The sequence below is a fragment of the Pochonia chlamydosporia genome, chromosome 2 (genome assembly GCF_001653235.2).
Source record: "Pochonia chlamydosporia 170 chromosome 2, whole genome shotgun sequence".
In the NCBI taxonomy this organism is placed as follows: domain Eukaryota; kingdom Fungi; phylum Ascomycota; class Sordariomycetes; order Hypocreales; family Clavicipitaceae; genus Pochonia; species Pochonia chlamydosporia.
The window spans coordinates 5,275,181-5,290,066 of NC_035791.1; the positions used below are offsets into that span (position 1 = coordinate 5,275,181).

Consider the following 14,886-nt stretch of genomic DNA (forward strand, 5'->3'; position numbering starts at 1 on the left):
CAATAGAAGGGGCGCTTGGGCACTAGTGGTTTAAGGAAACCAGTGCTGGAAGCATTTTGCTATTCAAAGTTAGCTTGATTTCTTGCCTTCGGGCGGGTTTGGTGTCTGGTGAATAAGCGTATTTAGCCGTTGACGCTGTGGAATCTCGATGGGATCATTCGGGGGGGATAGCAATACGATTAAGAGACTGATGATTAGCTATTGGTGTGTTTTTAATACGATTTTTACTTGAAAATTGGACAGTAATGTTTACTACAGCTAGTGGGAGTTACGGGAGGATGAATAGATTTGCCAACCCGCACGTAACTGCCCGCTGACTATTCCAATCTACAGAACAATTACGAAACACAGAAGCATTCTGGCATAATCATCATATGTTTATGTATGTTAAATAGACATGATGGAAGGCTATTCTTGAAACATTTTGTATCTCAACTGCCGCAACAAAATCGACAGCTGCTTCAGCGACTTGTAGGGTACTAGTAAGCGAACGGGTGGACGAACATAACCCAGACTAAGGGACAGCTTTTGCGAGTTCTATACTCATCCCGTCCTCAAAGTAAAGCGAAGATTTGCAAAAAGAATAAGACGCTTGATTCTATCTCCCTAGGCGTTGATTGGCGTAACTTTGAAGCCGCGGTGAGGGCATCGTACATCCCGGTTTCCGGTTTGACACCTCTCACAGTGAGTCTCTGCCACAATCAAATACCAAACTTGACAATTAATGGCCAAATCTAACCTTACCAGAAGAAAACACCAATGCAAATGCAATGAATTCATTCACCTAATTTAATCGCCTTGTTAAACCCATCAAGCTTGACTCAAAAGCTCATCAGCCTGCTTCCCCAAATACTCCATGGCCCTAATCTGCAACGTCGGCCCAATACTAATACGCGCAACCCCAAGATCCGCCAACTGCGCAATACTAAGCCCATCATCCGCAAACTTCAACAACACATTCAACCGTCCATCAAATTCCTCAACAAGCGTCTTCACCTCATCCCGGCTTACACCTCTAGACCCCCCCCACACAAACACCGTGTTCGCACCAGCCTCAAGATATGCCTTTCCACGGCTAACAACCTCATTCAGATCTCGACCATGAAGAAATCCGTCACATCTAGCGTTGAGGGCAAAGTCCGGCACACCTTCCTTTCTAGCCACAGCCATAGCCCGCTTGATGCGGTCGACCGCAACGTCCTTCTCCATCAGTTTTTTTGTAGTGTTATCATAGTCTTCCAGATTGACACCAGAGACCCCAATTTTGATGAGACGGGAGATGGCTGTCTCTAGTTGATCCCCGTAGCCGTCTTGGACATCGACCGTGAGCGGCTTTTTGAACTCGCGGGCAACTCCGGCGATCAGTTCGCCGTGTCGAAGATTTGTTTCTAGATCGAGGTCATCGTCTGTAGTGTTGTTTGCTTGAGCTATGGCATAGCTTGCCGTAGCTAATGCCTTGGCACTGGGGAGTTTTGCGACTGCTCGAGCCGAGGGTACGTCGTATACATTGGCGAGGACGAGAGGCTTTCCGGATTTGTGTAGCTGCCGGAGAATTTGGGCGGTTTGGTTCAACGAAGACATTGCGAATTGTGTTTGTAGGTGCCAGTGTGTTTGACTGAGAGATGGCGTTATTAGCACTACCTTGAGTTTTTATAACAAAAATCTGAGTGTCAAAGAAGCAGCAATTGGCTGTCCTGCAGGTGCTTACAAAAGAAGAGGAACACGCTTGATACAGATCGTGAATGCTACAGTTAAAACTCGTCTTACAATTAACGCTTCATGCAAGTTCACGATATTCTCCCAAAATGTCAACGTGTTTGCGGCAATGCCACTTCCATTACTAACACACGAAAGTGATTCCTCACCTTTGGAGGCATTTCCAACCAGGCCCATGCTTGGCAACGAATTGAAGTCTAATCTCCGATTGGACCAAATTAGTGGGTGCGTTTGAGTTGCGGGGGAAATGAGACTGACTAACCCGAAATGGAAGATTGATACTGAATCAATGTTCCCAATGTAGACTAGTCTGTAATGTGGCATCGTCCCGCTCGCATTGTGGCAGGGATCTGGGTCATCGATATTCTGGGCTTCAACTTGAATCCCTCTGAATGTAAATGACAATTCAGGCAAGTTCATGGCCCTGGACGCGAGCAGATGTGTCAGCAATAATGTGTCAGCAACTACAACGCTGCGGCTGAAGCTATCGAACCTTGAGACTTTGAGGAGATTGTATTTGCACGAATCGCAGGAGGACCGAGTCTCCGGCAGGCAAGCTCAGAGTTGCCTCAGCTTATGGAGTAGATCTGTTATGGATTGTGACTAGGTCTATGTAGCTTCAGAAAGCTCCCGGCACGACAGGTTTGTGACACTTACCCAGCCATACACCTTGTTTGCCATAGTGTCTGGTATTGCCTCGCACAATTTATTGCGGGCTGTAGCAGTCGATAGCTGAGCGAAGGTGCCAGCGCCACGCGGCGTAGAGAGTTTGAGGTCAGCACAAAGGCTGGCCCGACTCATCAGCAGCACTTCATGAGAACACAACGCGCGAAAGCACATAGGATGTTGCAAACTAATTAAATTGAAAGCCCTCATACTATCTAATATAATAACATCACCAAATATTTACACCGGAATCAGAACTCCGCGATATCTCATCCTCCCCTCACTCAACTCCTTCATCGACTCCTCAATACCATCCTTCGTCATGGGAAATTTCACAGTAACCGGTCTCACACCATTACGTGCCGCAAAGTCCAGCATCTTGCCCAGCTCCCATCTCGACGCAATGACCGTACCCTGAACCTTAAACCCGTAGCCAATGAGCGGAAACTGCGGAATGGTAAGGTTGCCAAAATGCACAGTGAGAGGGATAATCATGGCCCGTGGCTTGAGCAGCGGCAGATAGGCATCCCATTGCGTCTCAACAGACGAAGTGACAATTAGGGCATCTAGCTTGGACGACCCAATGTCAAGTTTCTCAGCTCCACTCGTAACAACATATTTCGTGGCACCGAGTCTCAATGCCTCTTCCTTTTTGCTGTCATTCGTAGACAATGCGACGACATTCATCCCCATTTTGGAAGCAAACTGAATAGCGAGATGGCCCAGGCCTCCAATTCCAATGACACCAACTGTTGAAGAGGACGTAAGACCGTACTTGTGAAGGGCAGTCCACACTGTTGCGCCGCCGCACATCAGCGGAGCGGCTTCCGCATCTGAGATGTTATCTGGCACGCGGAACAGGAATGCCTCCCTCCAGACAATTGCCTCTGCAAGACTTCCCTGATCCAGGTTTGCTTCACCGTAGATTTGGCGCTCGTCACAGTACTCATCGTCCCCGTTCAAGCACTGGTCGCATCGGCCACAGGAATTGGCCTGGTAGCCCCATCCAACACGGTCACCAGGTTTCAGATTCTTGGTGTCTGGTCCGACTTCTTGAACGACTCCCACTCCTTCGTGGCCGAGGACCATATCGGCATTTTTGTAGTGTAGATCTGTGCCACATAATCCGGAAGCTGTGATTTTGACCAACACTTGATCTCCTGTCAGGCAGGGTGGTCATCGATACGATCGATACGATACGATACGATATCGATATCGACGGGCGATATCGTCGATATCGTCGATATGGATGCGCAAGTAGAATCTACGGTCACTCACTGTGGGGATCAAAATTATTCCCAAAAATAAGGTACCGATTCCGCTAAGTCATTGCTGGAGTTACATCGACATCGGTTCACTACACAGTATGAACTGTGCAACACAATAAAAAGGAAGTGCAAGCCTGTTGCCTCCGCAACAAGCCTTGTCCTATTTTTAGAGTCCGAAATTGCGATTTACAAATAAAATTACCCTATTAAGGTTGCTCCAATTTCGGATATATTGTAATCGATATCGATTTCGATATCGATATCGGTCGATACGATATTGATCGACGATACAAATCGATATACTTATCGATGACCACCCTGCTGTCAGGCTTGGCTTGGTGGTCGTTGACTCTTGAATGCCACCTTTGGCGGCGCCTTTGTACACCTTGAACGTTGGCATGTTGGGACTATTGGTTTGGAGTGTGTAATTGGTTGTGAAGGGTTGTTGTGATAAAAGTTTGCGTGAATAGCTTCACTGTGTTACTTGGCGTTTGTCTTGGTGGAGGCAAGGGAGGTATTTTATACTTTATCAGGATGATGGTCGAGAATCAGCTCTTCAAATTAATTCCAAACTATTGTGTCTATAGTTGCATTTCTTATTCAGCCTACTTACAAATCTCCGTCATACTAGATTGTGCACGCCGGGTGGGATCTTCCATCCAGGCGTGCTTGGTGTTTGTTCTCTTCCGTTGTAGATTGCTTACGTTTCGGCTAAATCCAGCGTACTAGTATTGCAGAGCAGACTAATGTCCCATTATGTGTCGAGGCGGCAGCTAGGTTCCTTCTCGTCTAAACTATTGAAAGGCAAGCACGGGTCATCCTCAGAGACGGAATTGACGTCGTAACTTTGCCGCTGGCAACTCAGCCCTGATGGCGCAATAGCCCATCTCTGGCCCCATGGATCGTGTTCGAATTGCGGTACTCACATCTTTGATAGATTAGTAACGAAGGGTTGGTAATTTTACAGAACCTGATCCGGGAATAAGTTGACAACATGGCGGCGACCACCATCGAGTCTAAGAATGAGTGGGCTGGTGGTCCAGCCGAGGCGTCAATCCAGCAATAACTGATTGGACAGCTTGCATCAAAACTCCTACACAGGGAAATACAGACAGTCACCAAACTACCTGTCTCGGTTAGCGCAATGGCTTTATAAGCCTTGGAAAGGTGGTGTCTTGAGGCTGCGTCGGTGGACCCGGCCGGCAATGGAACGCTTGAACGGAGCAGACGGGATTACTACACAATTTTCTCTGAAGGGAGCTGTGTTCCTCATACGTTCTGTATAGCTCACACAATCAGGGTCTTGATCAGGGTCTCAATCGTGAAGCTAGGTTCGGTGCATTTGTCATTGGCTCTCAGAATTTCTTCTTCCCATCATACCGGTATAAACTTTAAGACTTGTTCTGGAGCATACAGCACGATGTATTTATTGCAGGCTTGTTCCCTTCTGTTGATGAGGGATAGATCCCAATTCAATCATCAGTCATCCTACTCTCATCGGCAAGAGAAATAAGAACCTCCATAAATATTGGGCATTAAGACTGAAATTCGCCTCCAGTCAAACCCAAACGCTCGCCAGGTTGTTGAAACAAATCCTGTTGCATACAGCATGCTGGACCTCATCAGAGAAGCGCCTATTGGCCAAGCAATCCGACTTCTTTCAAGAAGACGACTCCTTCAATACCCAGAAGAAAAAGCAGACTTCCAAATACCAGAGCAATACACATCCCTGCTTGACCGTGGCGAGAAAGACGTGGGAAATCAGAGCAGCAGCTCCAACGGAGTCCTCACTACCCCGAGTGAAACGGAAAACACCAACGCATCAGGCATCCTCACCCACGATGGCGATGATATCGAGAGCCTCGGAAGAACCAGAACATTGACCAGCACCCGCAGCGCCCCATTCACCAACGAAAGACTTCAAGCCGAGAGAGTTATGGAACTACAAAAAACGAAATCCATTGCAATTGCTCCTCAGACAACAACGGATGGCATCATCCTCGTCGACTGGTACACCAGCGATGACCCTGCAAACCCCCAAAACTGGTCTACCTTCAAAAAGTACTTTGTTGTGTTCGTGCTCTGCTTCTACACCTTCACCGTGTACTGCGCAGGCCCTATCTACGCAACAGCCGAAGAAGGCATCCAGAAGGAATTTGGCGTCAGCCCCGTTGCCTCTACACTCGGCTTGTCACTATATGTCCTGGCATACGGCATTGGAGATCTGCTCTTCTCACCGCTATCCGAAATCCCAAGTATTGGGCGAAACCCGATTTATTACCTGACATTCATCGTGTTCTGGGTTCTCTCGTTCCCTGCGCCTGTTGCTGATAGCTTTGGCGGACTATTGGCTCTTCGATTCTGGCTCGGTTTCTTCGGTAGTCCTGCCTTGGCTAATGGCGGAGCTACCGTGGGAGACATGTTTTCGTTGATATACATCCCCTTCGGACTCTCCTGGTGGGTGTTTAGTGCGTGGGCTGGTCCATCTCTTGGTGGTCTGCTTGGAGGATTCGCTGCTCAAGCCAAAGGTTGGAGATGGCCTTTGTGGGAAATTGTGTGGATGGCCTCACTTGGACTTGTCTTGCTGCTGGCTTTCATGCCCGAGACGTCGTCGGCTACAATTCTCTTGCGACGGGCTCGTCGATTGCGCGCGTTGACAGGAAACCCGAGACTTCAATCTCAAAGCGAGATTGATCAACGCCACATGACTGCAACCCAGATCCTCTCCTCTGCGCTGGTCAGACCAGTTGAGATTATGCTTAAAGATCCGTCCATCTTTTTCGTCAACTTGTACACTGGCTACTTTTACGGTGTATTCTACACCTTCTTCGAAGTGTTCCCTCTAGTATTCCCGGTGTTCTACGGCTTCAACCTCGGACAGACTGGTCTCACTTTTCTGTCATGTCTTGTCGGCGTCATCATCGGTCTCGCTGCGTACTTTGCCTACCTGCAATTTTACATGGTTCCCGATAACATCAAAAATGGCTTTCGAGAACAGGAACATCGACTTGTCCCTGCCATCATCGGCTCATTCCTATTGCCAATTGGTCTCTTCATCTTCGCCTGGACAGCTAGGTCCAGCATTCACTGGATTGTGCCTCTGATTGGTGTGGCGATCTTCTGTGTCGGACATTTCTGGACCATGCAGTCCCTGTTCATTTACATCCCCTTCTCGTATCCTCAGTATGCTGCTTCGCTCTTTGCTGGAAATAGTATTTGGCGATCTGGCATTGCTGGTGGAGCGGTAGTCTTTGCTCGTCCCCTGTTCATCAATCTGGGTGTGGATAGGGGTGTGACTCTGTTGGCGGGCTTGAGTGTTGGTGGTATTTTTGGAACTATTGCCATTTATGTATTTGGCAAGAAACTCCGAGCGAGATCCAAGTTTGCGCAGAGTTAAGATGTGAACCCATAGAGCGAGATTTCCTCGAGGAGCAGAGGTGGAAGAGAGCAAGGATTGGTTAGCACTTGGAATTTCCGAATAAGATCGTTTTTGACATCTTGGAATATTCGGAAGCATTTACGGAGCACCTAATTAGATTTTATAGATGATACAACTGAAATTCGTTTTTTACTTAGACCATTGCGCCTTTTTGTGACATTTCTCCTTCATTATGTAGAACAATCTAGTCCCCCAATGGATATGCATGCAAAACCTGCCCATAAAACAACTCTGCATCCTTCGACGCCAAAAACACATAACTCGGTGCGATTTCGCTTGGCTGTCCAGGCCGACCTAACTGCGAATTCTTACCAAAATCTTTCATCTGCTCAGGCGGCCGCGACGCCGCCTGAATCGGGGTGTGAACCGGCCCAGGCGCCACGGCGTTTACTCGAATCCCCTTTGGCATCAACTGCTTCGCCAAAGACTGTGTGAACGAGGCGATGGCACCCTTTGTAGCAGCATAGTCGACAAAGTGACTTGTTCCCCGGAACGCGACCGTCGAAGTGGTATTGATAATACTGCACACTTTAGTTTCTGTACAAGAAAGAGTGCGTAAGTACCTACGAGCCGCCCTTTTCCATATGCTTGAGTGCATATTTCGTAATGGCAAACATTTGTAGAATATTAGAACGGAACGTCTTCTCAACTGTATCGAGATCAATCTCTTCAAAGTTGTCGCATTGGACTTGGCCGGACGCATTGTTGACTAGCACGTCGACTTTTCCAAATTCTTTGACATGCTGCTCTACTGCGGATTTGCAGGTCTCATTGTCCATGAGATTGCCGGCTACTAAGATGCACTTGCGGCCTTCTTTCTCTACCATTTGTTTGGTTACGTTGGCATCTTGTTGCTCGTCCGGTAGGTAGACGATTGTGACGTTGGCGCCTTCTCGGGCGAATAATACGGCAATTGATCTTCCAATTCCTGAACTATGAGGGTTGTTTAGTAAGATTCGTAAGAGATTGACATAACGGCTGTTGCGACGTACTCTCCTCCGGTGATTAGGGCGTTTGATCCGCTCAACTTGTCGGCGGCTTTGTATTCGTGTAGCTGTTCTTTTCCTTCGAGTCTGGTCGATTCGCTGGTCGGTTCTAATTTATGCTCATAACTATGGGGTTTTTAGTTAGTGGATCAAGATGTGTAAGAGTGGTGGTTCGACTTTACCCTGGCTGAGCGTGGGTTTGAGCTGCCTTTGGGGGTTGGAACGAGCCTTGGTGTGCCGACATGATTAATATGAAACTTGATAGAAATGTTTTAAGACTTTCTCCAGATTTCCCAGCTTTTGAATGTCTTTTTTATTATATCCATAGAAAGTCGTTCTGTATATGACTTGTGTAAAGTGTTCCAAGGAGCATCGGCGTCAAAGTGGCGTCATCCATTCAATTGCCACCAAGTCTGAATGTTGATGACAGATCGACCAGCCACAACTCAAACGGCACTCTAATTGCACATGTGAAAGCTAAATTACAAGATCTTCAATACTGTGCTATGATGAAAAGTCAAACCTATGAGCAGCCTAATGGACCTTGTCGTCCGGCCAAGATTGAGCCTCGGAGACTTCCTAGCCGTTGGGATTAGAGCTTCCGCTGCTGGACTAGTTAATACGCCAAATTGACAGAGGTTTCCACAAATTCGAAAACACTCAATTGGTCTCATTATGCACCTTATTCCAATAAAATGTCGCGGACCTTGTTCTCCGAATATATTACATCAACATCGCGCAATAGCAAGCGTCATCGGCACCGCTCCGCAACCACCACAAGATGTCCCGACAGTGTTGGACATGCAATGCCGCAAGAGTAGCCGGGTTGGTAATATTGTTGATGTCATGATGAGCTGCGAGACCGTGTAGTAAAACAATTGCTGTCATTCGCTGCGTAGACCAGCGCGGAAACCGTATTTAATGAGCACAGGGTAGAACTTTACCAGAGTTTGACGTTCCTCTCATCGAGTCTAGTACAAGCAATCGTCAATTCACGAAATCATGGCATCTAAGCAGGACAAGGTGAACCAGCTTGAGGCAGTGGCTGTAAAGCCAACGGAGAAATCGAGAATCACGGCGGATTTCGGAACCAAGCAGACCAACACGGATGACTGGCTGCGAGTCAGCACTGATAAAAGTGCAGGTCCTATGCTCTTGGAGGATGCCTTTGGTCGAGAAAAGGTCAGTTCAAGTTTCCATATGCTTAGGATGAACCACACTTACACCGTTCGCAGATTCATCGATTTGACCATGAACGAATTCCTGAGCGTGTCGTTCACGCCCGCGGTGCTGGCGCCTTTGGTACATTCCGACTATTCGAATCAGCGGCGGACGTCACAAATGCTGGCGTTTTAACAGATACATCTCGAGAAACACCAGTCTTTCTCCGGTTTTCCACCGTCCTCGGCAGTCGAGGCTCTGCAGACACTGTTCGAGATGTCCGCGGGTTCGCTCTCAAGTTCTACACCCAAGAGGGCAACTGGGACATGGTGGGCAACAATATCCCCGTCTTCTTCATCCAAGATGCGATCAAGTTCCCAGATCTCATTCACGCGGGCAAGCCAGAGCCGCACAACGAGATCCCCCAGGCTCAGAGCGCGCACAACAACTTCTGGGACTTTATGTTTATGCACTCGGAAGCAACACACATGTTCATGTGGACAATGTCTGACAGGGCAATTCCACGTTCCTATAGAATGATGCAAGGGTTCGGTGTGAACACATTTACTCTCACAAATGACAAGGGTGAGCGCCATTTTGTGAAATTCCACTTTACGCCGGAACTTGGCGTACACTCGCTTGTTTGGGACGAGGCACTCAAGATAGCTGGCCAGGATCCCGACTTCCATCGAAAGGACTTGATGGAAGCAATCGAGAGTGGCATCTTCCCCAAGTGGAAGTTTGGTATCCAGACTATTCCCGAGGGCAAAGAGGACCAATTTGAGTTTGATATTCTAGACGCAACCAAGGTGTGGCCAGAAGATCTCGTGCCCATCCGATACATTGGCGAGCTGGAATTAAATCGAAATGTGGATGAGTACTTCACCGAGACGGAACAAGTCGCCTTCTGCACCAGCCATGTTGTTCCTGGCATTGGCTTCTCCGATGATCCTCTCCTTCAGGGTAGAAACTTTTCATATTTCGACACACAGCTCAGTAGACTGGGCATCAATTGGCAGGAACTCCCTATCAATAAACCTGTCTGCCCGGTCATGAACTTCAATCGTGACGGCGCCATGCGACATACCATTGCAAAGGGTAAGGTCAACTACTGGCCGAACCGATTCGAAGCCCAGCCCGCAGCAAGCAAAGAGGAGGGTGGCTATGTTGATTATCCCCAAAAGGTCAGCGGTATCAAAGTCCGAGGAAAGAGCGAAAAGTTCAAAGAGCATGTGTCTCAAGCTCAGTTATTTTACAATTCCCTCTCTGAGGTTGAAAAGAGCCATCTCACAGCCGCACTGTCCTTTGAACTGGACCACTGCGAGGAGCCTATCGTCTATGAGCGTCTGACGAAGCGCCTCGCCGACATTGACGTAGATCTCGCAAAAGCTGTTGCCACCATGGTCGGTGGACCTGAGCCAGGTTCACCAGCAAAGAAGAACCATGGCAGAAAGGCCCCGGGACTAAGTCAGATGGACTACCTTCCCGAGCGACCAAACATCTCATCCCGCAAAGTAGCGATATTGATCGCTGATGGGTATGACTCCATTGCATACAAGGCGATGATGGGGACCCTCAAAGCCACACGCGCGATCCCAGTCGTCCTTGGACCTCGTCGCTCTGCTATTTTTGCGGCAGGCGAGGACAAGTCATCCTCAAAGGGGGTGATTCCGGATCACCACTTTGAAGGTCAGAGAAGCACCCTGTTCGACGCCATATTTATCCCAGGTGGTAATGACTCGGTGGCTACTCTTATGAAGATGGGGCGTGTTACGCACTATGTTCGAGAAGCTTTTGGGCATCTGAAGACTATTGGCGCAACCGGAGAGGCGGTTGAGCTTGTTAGGAATGCTATCCAGCTGGAGGATGTTGCCATATCTAAGAACGCAGATGCGCTGATGAGTTACGGAGTAATCACGTTGAGGGATCCTAAGCCCGAAGGCTTGATGGAAGTCGTGCAGGCGACGAAGAATGCGAAGCACTTCTTGGACAAGTTTGTGTACTCGGTTAGCCAGCATCGATGCTGGGAGCGAGAATTGGAGGGTCTTTCTACCCAAGTTGCGTATTAGTTCGGCAGAGTATGGGTTTGGTAGTTGAATAAATTGTGAAAGAGGCTGCGGGAAACTGTAATCATTGTAAATTGTAGACAACAGTGTGTGGAGATGAATCAAACTGGGAGATAAATTTGAAAGCATTAAACGCCTGGAATAAATACCCGGAATGCCAACGAAGTCATCGATGACCATGGCTGAGATCGGGGTGACACGTGCGGCACCATTCTTTCCGCTTACAATTTCGTGACGAAACAGTAATTCTTCTCATGGAACCTATACCTCCACGGTAATTGCGACGGGCTCTGGGCAAGGTACTACTACTGCGTCATGGCCTTCGAGTCGGATAGTTTGCCCATGCCCGCAACTGTAACCACGCAGCCGGCACCGGTGCAGACGGATATGCTTACTGACTGCAAGGCCTGGTATCTGATGAGGGGGTTGCATACATGCCAGTTGATAGCCAGCATGTTCGGTGCTTTCTCTTTGACGGACTTCATTGCATGGCATCCAGCAGTTAAGGCGGATTGTTCAGGCCACCAGGTACATACGCATCCCAGGCTCCCCTTAACCTCATCCCCCCTGTCGTCTCGACTCTCGAGTAATGAGCTGATGGGCGCGGTTTATACTATTGCAGAAAAACACCTGGTATTGCGTGGCCGTTCCTGGCACTCCCACAACGCGAACCACCACGGTTCAAGTGCCAATGCCAACAGGACAGCCCGAGCGCCCAGTCCAGAACGGCATGGTGTCCGGTTGCAAGCGTCTCTATTTTGTGAACTCCGGTGATGGCTGTTGGGTGATTGCCAACTCGGCCGGGATCGCTCTCAGGTATGTAGACTCATGTGTCCCTGTGTTTCCTCACCACCCAGACATCCCTTCCCGTTTCATTACACACGATTTAGTGCAGTGTAATCTTTACATGCTGTGGCTAACGAGCTGGTGAACATCAGTGACTTTTATGCTTGGAATCCTGCAGTAAACAAGGCCGGCGAGTGTGCAGGACTTTGGCCCAATGTATGGGTATGCACCGGCTTGAAATGAAATGAATCCAGCCTACCAATGAAGATATTCGCATGATGTTGAATTTCAAGAGTGGTCGTTCCATATTTACATCTCACAACAGATGTGATTGGGTGTTAAGTCATCGTGCATTCCCAGTAGCGAGTAGTGCAAACGCCTTCTTTAATATAATAGTAAGAATACTGATCCCCATACTGATCCCCATCTGTATCATACCGGCGTCTTAGATTAGGTGCAGAGCTAGCAATAGGGCTCAGCCCATCACCTGAGCTCGCCTGATCTCCACTCGGGCTTAGAGGGTATTGTGACCAGACACCGTCGTGCTGCTCGTCTATTGGCGGCTGTAATCCCAATAGCTGGTCCCTTGCCGCGCGGCGGACGGCATCAAAGACTTTCTCGGGAAGCTCGACAACGACTGGCCACTTCTGCCGCGGGAGGCACGCCACAGCATCGGCCAGCGGCCTGAGGAGCACCTGATCAATCTCGTCTAAAGCGTCTCGCGGTTTCACTGCACTACCGAAGTAGAGGGCCTCAGTGAAGGATAGAACTAGACTGGTTAAATTTGGGACAACGTCGCCAATACGGCGGAGGTGCGTGGCCAGCCTGTCCCGATCAGCAGCTCGGCGGCGGTCTGGGTCATGGTGGTGGCCTGGTTTGTCTGGTTCTGGATTTGGAAGCCGACCAAAGAGCGAAAGGTCCCAAATTAGCTCCAGAGAGGTAATGGAGGCAAGGCGCTCCTGAGGAACTAAGTGGTGGATGTGAGGGCCAGGACAGAATAAGGCATCTAGTATGGCCTGGCTCTCGATGAAGAATGTGTTGGTAGAGAAGAGCACATAAATACCTTCCACATAGCTTGGAATATCAACTATGGTGTTAGTTACCAGACAGCTGGAGGTTACATATGGAGGGATGAGACACAACATTGAAGAGTCAAGATGACCAGACACTTACGCCTGCCTACAAGCCAGTAACCATCCCATGGCGCCAACCGTACATCCAGAACAGGCGTATCGTCGTCCGTCAGGCGACCAGAAAGGGCAACAGTTCACCTCGCCACGTATGCACCTATCATGCTTGGGATACCTGCTTTGTCGACTTGAAACAGGGTAATAACTTAGAAGGGGGTAATGACCGATGGCATTCGCAGCTCCACCACCTCCAGATCTTAGGTGCGTTGTAATCCCTGGCGGCATACCGGCTAAATGGGGCTTTTCCACAGCCATGCTCGCCGTGTATGTCGCTAGGGTCATTGTGGACGTTATCAACCAGCGGGTGTGTAAGCCTTAAATCTAAGTGCAATGTTCGCTCTCCAAGGGCTTCAATTAGCACGGACCGACGCAGCTCGGGGGGCAGACACATGAATATGGGACTCCTCGATACGTGTAGCATGGATGACATGTGCGCATTGCTTGTGGAATCCATGTCTGGAAATACCATGACGGTTGGGGTCAGAGGTCGGCGTCGCTCTCGTGGAAGTAGAGGTCGTGGCGGTTCCACCGAGTCGCCATTGCCAACTTTTCGCTCCGACTTTTTGAGCCGGAAAAAACAGAAAAGACTACGGAAGCCGCGGGAGGGCTTGGTCCCTGTATCTGTTGACATGAGGCGATGGTATTGATAGAAGAGACACTAATGAGGTGAGTGAACAGCAACGTCAAGTGTAAAGGTTTCTGTAAGGGGTTTGTGGGCTTGTGGTGAGGGTTTGGTTTGGTGGCAGAAGATGGCGGCGGATGGCGGAAGATCGACACTAGACTTGATGCGAACATTTGGAACATTGTTCTGGTGGCCGCTGCGGCACGTGCCACATGGAACTGACAAGGAAGGTGCGGTGGGTGATTGTGGGCCCGAACCTTCTACCAGGACAGACGAGTCTGGTCACGAATATTGACACTTGACATCTTGCTTTCATGAGATATACTTGATAGATGTTGTTTTCTGCGTGATGTATTTTTATTTTTCGCATATTCTTTATGTCTTAAAGTAGACGATTTAGACGGGTGCTATTTTTCCTGGGTACGGTCTCCTGTGGTCCTAGGGGAGTGGCTGATTGGATTCAATGTTGGTGAGAGAGCTGGGTTTTGGCCTCATCAGAGTCATGGACTCATCAGCGCAATATTGACTCATCAAGTTTAAATTTTGGGTACAAAAACTGTCAAGCATTCAATGCTCGGAATCCGAAACATGGAATCCGTATACTATGCACAAGAGCCCAGGATCGTACCGCCACATCCGCATGCTTGCGTATCTGAGGCAGCAATATCGGGCAATAGCACAGCCAATTGCTCTTCCTTTGATGAGCGTCCTGATCTTGACAGGATGCACCGTCGACTATCGTGCCGCGAGCCGGCGCAGGCAATGTTCTTGTTTATTTGATTCTTGTTTTAGGACTTCCTTACATATAAGAGAATGAACGTTCTGCATTCTAGTAACCAGGTCACTAAACTTGCTCAAATATCATCCTACTATATTGCAGCAAATAGGTTCGAATGTGGAAAAGCTTGACTATTGCATTTATAGTTTTACTTCAAACTAGGCCAGAATGTTGCCTGCACTTCCAACTTCTTGACTCTACTTTACTC

At 48.7% G+C, this 14,886-nt stretch overlaps 7 protein-coding genes across 7 annotated transcripts; 3 read left to right on the forward strand and 4 right to left on the reverse strand.

Annotated features, from left to right (window-relative positions):
- Nucleotides 1–810: 810 nt before the first annotated feature.
- On the reverse strand, nt 811–1,581 carry VFPPC_13498 (carboxyphosphonoenolpyruvate phosphonomutase-like protein; the record flags this gene model as incomplete). Its single annotated transcript, XM_018291273.1, has 1 exon — nt 811–1,581. One exon carries the CDS (start codon nt 1,579–1,581, stop codon nt 811–813), a length of 771 nt encoding a protein of 256 aa, XP_018147851.1.
- Nucleotides 1,582–2,622: 1,041 nt separating this feature from the next.
- VFPPC_03633 (nadp-dependent alcohol dehydrogenase protein) lies at nt 2,623–3,471 on the reverse strand (the record flags this gene model as incomplete). Its single annotated transcript, XM_018283113.1, has 1 exon — nt 2,623–3,471. The coding sequence occupies one exon, from the start codon at nt 3,469–3,471 to the stop codon at nt 2,623–2,625; it is 849 nt and encodes a 282-aa protein (XP_018147852.1).
- Nucleotides 3,472–5,259: 1,788 nt separating this feature from the next.
- Nucleotides 5,260–7,047, forward strand: VFPPC_03634 (cycloheximide resistance protein; the record flags this gene model as incomplete). Its single annotated transcript, XM_018283114.1, has 1 exon — nt 5,260–7,047. The coding sequence occupies one exon, from the start codon at nt 5,260–5,262 to the stop codon at nt 7,045–7,047; it is 1,788 nt and encodes a 595-aa protein (XP_018147853.1).
- A 226-nt stretch (nt 7,048–7,273) lies between these two features.
- Nucleotides 7,274–8,319, reverse strand: VFPPC_03635 (oxidoreductase, short chain dehydrogenase/reductase family protein; the record flags this gene model as incomplete). Its single annotated transcript, XM_018283115.1, has 4 exons — nt 7,274–7,610; nt 7,657–8,022; nt 8,082–8,201; nt 8,258–8,319. 4 exons carry the CDS (start codon nt 8,317–8,319, stop codon nt 7,274–7,276), a joined length of 885 nt encoding a protein of 294 aa, XP_018147854.1.
- A 758-nt stretch (nt 8,320–9,077) lies between these two features.
- Nucleotides 9,078–11,305, forward strand: VFPPC_03636 (catalase A; the record flags this gene model as incomplete). Its single annotated transcript, XM_018283116.1, has 2 exons — nt 9,078–9,257; nt 9,311–11,305. The coding sequence occupies 2 exons, from the start codon at nt 9,078–9,080 to the stop codon at nt 11,303–11,305; spliced, it is 2,175 nt and encodes a 724-aa protein (XP_018147856.1).
- Nucleotides 11,306–11,617: 312 nt separating this feature from the next.
- Nucleotides 11,618–12,076, forward strand: VFPPC_15685 (hypothetical protein; the record flags this gene model as incomplete). Its single annotated transcript, XM_018293438.1, has 1 exon — nt 11,618–12,076. The coding sequence occupies one exon, from the start codon at nt 11,618–11,620 to the stop codon at nt 12,074–12,076; it is 459 nt and encodes a 152-aa protein (XP_018147857.1).
- Nucleotides 12,077–12,426: 350 nt separating this feature from the next.
- On the reverse strand, nt 12,427–13,560 carry VFPPC_03637 (hypothetical protein; the record flags this gene model as incomplete). The annotated part of the gene is made up of 2 exons (XM_018283117.1): nt 12,427–13,175; nt 13,506–13,560. The coding sequence occupies 2 exons, from the start codon at nt 13,558–13,560 to the stop codon at nt 12,427–12,429; spliced, it is 804 nt and encodes a 267-aa protein (XP_018147858.1).
- Nucleotides 13,561–14,886: the final 1,326 nt, after the last annotated feature.